Source organism: Prunus persica, chromosome G2 (genome assembly GCF_000346465.2).
Source record: "Prunus persica cultivar Lovell chromosome G2, Prunus_persica_NCBIv2, whole genome shotgun sequence".
Lineage (NCBI taxonomy): Eukaryota > Viridiplantae > Streptophyta > Magnoliopsida > Rosales > Rosaceae > Prunus > Prunus persica.
Genome location: NC_034010.1, coordinates 19,748,797 through 19,754,525, shown reverse-complemented (window position 1 = coordinate 19,754,525; position 5,729 = coordinate 19,748,797). Strand labels below are relative to the sequence as shown.

The 5,729-nt window shown below is 37.1% G+C and overlaps 1 protein-coding gene across 1 annotated transcript; it reads right to left on the bottom strand.

Moving 5' to 3' along the window:
- On the bottom strand, positions 1,380-2,480 carry LOC18785954 (50S ribosomal protein L18). The gene is made up of 2 exons (XM_007218562.2): positions 2,274-2,480; positions 1,380-1,952 (listed from the first exon to the last, which is right to left on the bottom strand). The coding sequence occupies exon 2, from the start codon at positions 1,944-1,946 to the stop codon at positions 1,605-1,607; it is 342 nt and encodes a 113-aa protein (XP_007218624.1). The 5' UTR covers positions 1,947-1,952; positions 2,274-2,480; the 3' UTR covers positions 1,380-1,604.

Here is a 5,729-nt window from a genome sequence, read left to right as displayed (position 1 = left end):
GACTTTGAGAATAGAGTTTACTCAGTGACTTTGAGGTGTCCTGGAAGAGAGCAGTGACAGTTGTACAAAAGGCCAGAGAAACTAGCTTGAAATGCACTTTCATCCCGAATTTTATGCGATTGTTCACCATCTTATTATAATTATAATTATATATGTCACTAAATGATTTTTTCACAATTTATCAAACGAATTGAGCTTCTTAAAATTTTAAAAAAATTATTTATTATTTTAAATAAACAATGTCAAACAGGCACAAAGTATATTGCCACTTTTTCATATTATGTAATTGGAATAACATACTACGAGATATCTTAAATGCAATCGTTCACACTCGTAAGAGTGTTTAGAAAGCATTAATTGATGTAGGTTTTTATATACTAAGGAATACTACTGTGAGTCATTAATGCATGATCCACGTGCGTAAATACTTTGTATATCATCGACATGCACATATCAATCCTTCGTGCGCATTTTCGTTCAAAAACAAATCCTTTGTTCGCATTGACGACGAATGTAAATATATATTCTTTTTAAATACCATTAGAAGTGTATCGATTGTCAATCATCTAGATGTGCGCGAATCAACAACTATAATTAACATAAAATCTTAATCCATGCCTTTAATCAAAGATAGACTTAGGTTGGGCATTTATGAATCATGATGCTCCTCCTTCTCGGATTCATTTTCTTAGGAAGTTGAGTCGTGTTCGATAGCGAAGAGAAGGAGCCTGAAACGACGTGGTGAGGAAACAAGTGAGTAGAGGTTGATTTGGCAATGTCAGAGAAGAGCTACGTGCCATGCGATAATTAAGTAACGTTTCCATTCATGTTCATGAGTTGCATGCAAAGTTTTATTTCATCCTCTGGTAAATTTGCTGCCTTCTGCTGACGGCAGTTTTAGGTAGAAAACAAATTTCAATCAAAGCAATGAAAGTGATGGATTCATTACACCTTAATTTGGGTTTTCTGAGAACATGCATTCTGGATCAAGCTTGGAAATGTGACTATATATGTAAATATAGAAAATTACAAAAGCGAACGAAAGTACAAGAATGCCCTCAACGGTCAACTTCATCCGGATCTAAATTAAAAGGGCCTTCGGTTTGGACAAAATTACAAAGCTTTTGGGCCTGCTCTGTGGTCCTGTATGGATTCTATTTCTCATTTTTGGCCCGGCCTTCTTATACTATTCAAAATTTACTCCCATTTTTGACAGAAAAAGTCATAGACAATGATCAATGATGTAACTGGATACATAATTGGGACCTCTGTAACTATTTTTGGAGTTACGGGTATTGGAAATTCAAATTGAGGCACCATTGCTACAATTAAGTCAAAAATATAATTCAATCTCTTCAAACATGTTGAGGCTTTCAGCATAAGCATATCAAACCAAGCTGATTATAAATCAATTTTTTGACCATGTTTTATAAAGTGCATTGGCATGGCATGAATGAACAATAACATTCAAATCAAAACCAAAATCCAACCAGAAGATTTCTAAAAGTAGTCTCTAATGCATCAACAATCATAATTTGAATTTCCAATGGTGTTCATGATCACAATTAGAAAAACTAAAACTGAACTGATACTCGCAGTCGAAATCAGAGGAGTTTGACACCGGCTTCCACCACACTGTCAACGACAGCTTTAACCTTACCATGATATTTCTGTTCTTTCTTCAACTGGACGGATACAGCAGGGATGTTCTTGAGCAGGAGGCGCTCCCCTAATATCTTCCCTATCTTTGCAGCAGCAGCAACGTCGCGGCGTATCTCCATGCTTTCTCTCAAGGCCTTTTCCTGGGAGCTTGCAGAAGAGGCTACTGTGGCAGTTGGTGTGTGGATTACTTGGGCAGTTACGAATTTGTTTGTAAAGTGCATTTTCAGAACATAAGGCTTTAGATACTTTATAATGCGCGGTGGCCTCACCGGAGGAATGCCCATCTCTCTCTGCAAATAAGTCACAAGTTTAACCATTAAAAAAAATTAAACAGGGAAGCCCCTAAAAAACTAAAGAAGAAACCAATTATAAAAAAAACAGATTAAGAACAAAATCAATATCAAACAATGTAATTCGATGTGAAAAACACAACAATATAAACAAATCAACAGCAGCTCGAAAACCCAGGTATTAAAATTTCTCAGAAAATAACATCAAAACGGACAGACCCATACACAACAAGAAAGCAAGAATACAGAAACACAAAAATATGACAGATAAGCCGAAACCAGTGCAGCACAACAAGAGGATATTACAGGGGGAGAAATTACCTCAGATTTGGATTTGGATTTTGATGGGGATTTGATTGGCTTGGGTTTGGCGGTGCGGAGAAGATGCTAGGAGGATCGGGAGAGAAGCGCCGGCTCGATAGTGGATAATCGGCGAGAATAGAGGAAGAGGTGGAAATGCAGAGAAGAAAAAGCTATGGAAGTTCAAAAATTATTATTATTATATGAGAGAGGGTGATGATGGACGCCGCACCGAAAAAGAAAGCGTAGGTTTTTCGAAATCTCCTGGATCTTTTAATAACGTACGTTTAAAATTCATATTTATGGAGTCTAGCCGGGCGGCTATACTTGTAAAATTTCTATTTACGGCGTATAGCCAAGCGGCTACAAGTTTAAAATTCTTATTTATGACGTATAGCCGTTCGGCTATACCTGTAAAATTTCTATTTAAAGAGTATAGCCACTCGGCTATACAGTTAAAATTCCTATTTATGGAGTATAGCCGTTCGGCTATACCCAGAGTATAGCCGCGCGGCTATACTGTTAAAATTCCTATTTATGGAGTATAGCCGTGTGGCGATACTTGTAAAATTTATATTTAAAGAGTATAGCCGCGCTGCTATACTGTTAAAATTCCTATTTATGGAGTATAGCCACCGGCTATACCTGTAAAATTTCTATTTAAAGAGTAAAGCCGTCCGGCTACACGTCTAAAATTTCTATTCAAATAGTATAGCCGAGCGGCTATACTGTTAAAGGTTTTATTTATTAAAAAAATTAATATAAACTTAATATCTTTAGGTCAATAATTTTTTTTATTTTTTATTTTTTGTAATTAAATAATGTCTTAGCCTTATTTAATCACTTTTATTTAGTAATTATATTTTAATTAATATTTTTTGGTTAATAATTAATATTAAATATTTCAATTAACTTTATAAATTACATTACTTGATAAATAGGTGGTAACACTCTTTTTATTGCTAATTGAATTTACTTTACCATGTATTGGATGATGCCCGACTGTAGTAGTACAACGGGAACCTAAACGCAGTATGTACACAACGCGATGGGCTATAGATTACGAATTGCAAGCTCGATATAACAAAATATTTAATTGAAAAATATAGTTGCTTCAGAGAGTTCCAAAAAGAGATTGACAAAACTTTGAATGGCAAAACTTCACACACAAAAAACCCTCATAAAAACAAATAATATAAAGACAAAAAACTAAAATCTAAAATCTAAAAGTTTGATGTGCCAGTGTTTTTATCTTTGGTTTAAATTTTGATATACCTGCTAAAATATGAATATGGTTTGAATATCTTAGGTTATTCTTTATTCTTTTCCATAAGGAGATATATATAGGAGTTTACATATGAAGGTTTTACAAGGAATTAGATATAGTAAAGAATTAGGAAAGTATCTCCTAATTGTACAATGATTTATCACTTATATAAAAAAATAGGAAAGTAAATCCCTTAATTAATCAAGGAAGTAAATCTCCTTGATTAATTAGGAGACTCACATCAACACTCCTCCTCAAGTTGGTGCATATATGTCACGAATGCCCAACTTGGTAAATGAGTCATGAAATACTCTTCCACACTCACAGCATATGCAATATCTAATCTTGGAGGACGTATGAAGAGTAGAACCTTTGGTGGTGGTGATAGAAGAAGCAGTCTGGGTTGACCGCATGCTTCTGTGAGTCTGCAATAAGATGGAGAATCGTATGGGTTCTTAACATCGCAGCGGAAGTTAGATGTGATATGAGAAGGTGAGGAAGGTGATGTGAGAAATTTGATGTATGAATTTGATGTAGGAATTGGATTTAAGAGGTATGTGTATAAGATTTGATGGTATGTGTTTAGGAATTTGGATAAGAGGATTTGAGGACTTTAGATTTGAGGGATTTGGATTTGGGGAAAAAAAACGAGGAATTTGATTTAGGGTTTTGGATTTGAATATGAGAAATTTGAGATAAGGGTTTAGAAACAAAACAACTTCTCTTCACTCCCTTCTCCCCTTAAATAGAAGAGGTCGTCAGAGTCAAGAAATAAGCAACATCTTCTTGGGATAAGTCAATAAACATAGCCCTTTCACTTTTTTTTTTGTTGGGTAAAGTTTGCCCCTCCTAGTACCACAACTAATCGTCTTGCTGCTGAGGATGTCCTGTTGTGGCTACAGAGGCAGAGGCAGGAGCTGGTGCCATTGGAACTGCAGGACTAACAGAAGCTGAGTCAGAAGATGTGTCGAGTGATTTGCCCCTATTCTTGCGCGGAGCTTTGGAGTGGTCCCACCAATCCCGGTAACCAATCAATTCGTAACAGTCATCACGAGTATGTTTGCTTCCACCACAGTGAGTGCATTTGAGTTCCGGACGAGAGCTTGTGATTTGAGTTTGAGAAGCACCAGTGGTAGAAGTCGGAGGACCCTGTGGACGTTGGGTGGCTAGGACAGCAGTTTTTGGAGTACTGGTCATGGTCAGTCGTTGTTGAGCTTCGCGACGGACATATGCAAAGGTTTGGTCAAGGTCTAATTTAGGTTCTTTCCGCAAGATTTTTCCCCGGACTTGATCAAACTGAGGGTCGAGCCCGGCAAGAAACAGGTGAACACGAAGACGATCCAGTTCGATTTTATGTTCAGTCACGTCAGCGTCGCAGTGCATGCGATTTGAAGTGCGGTGATCAATCTCTTGGAAGATGGTCTGAAGCTGGCTGTAGTATTTGTGGACAGGTGCACCTGTTTAATGGAGAACGTCCGTTTGTTGAGATCAAAGAGGTAAGTTTCGTCCCCACCATTAAAGTAGGTTTTCTTCACGGCATCCCAGATTTCTTTAGCGGTACTTAAACAAATGAAACGACTCATCAAGTCGGGTGACATGGAGTCGATGAGCCACTTGACCCAAAAGTTCTCCATACACCATTTGGCTTAGGTGGAGGAGAGCTTAGAAGGTTGCGGGGTGTCGCCGGTGAGGTACCCCAATTTTTCGCTGGCAGCAATACGCATCTCCATGACTTGAGACCATAAGGCATAATTGGTTTCAGTCAAGATGACGCTATTTGGGAAAGGAGCGTTGTCACTGTGGATAGTAACAATTTGGGAGGATGGTGGAGTGGTGTCGGTGGTGTTGGAAGAAGAGATGACATCCATGGCAGCGAAAGAATTTTAAGGGTAAAAAAATATGTGTTTTGGAATTTGAAGAAATGAGGGATGTGGATGAAGATCTGAATTTGGTAAAGAGAAATATGAGTTTGGAGAAATATGAGAAATTTGAGGAATATGATTTTAGGGTTTGTGTTTGAAGAAGTTTGATATGAGGATTTAGGGTTTGTGTTTGTGTTTGAAGAAATTTGATATGAGGATTTAGAGACAACTGAGGATCGATTGCTCTGATACCATGCTAAAATATGAATATGGTTTGAATATCTTAGGTTGTTCTTTATTCTTCTCCATAAAGAGGTATATATAAGAGTTTACATATGAAGGTTTTAC

What these genes read in the sequence shown, in the direction of transcription:
- LOC18785954 (XM_007218562.2), bottom strand. Translation starts at nt 1,946, where the DNA reads ATGGGCATTCCTCCGGTGAGGCCACCGCGCATTATAAAGTATCTAAAG.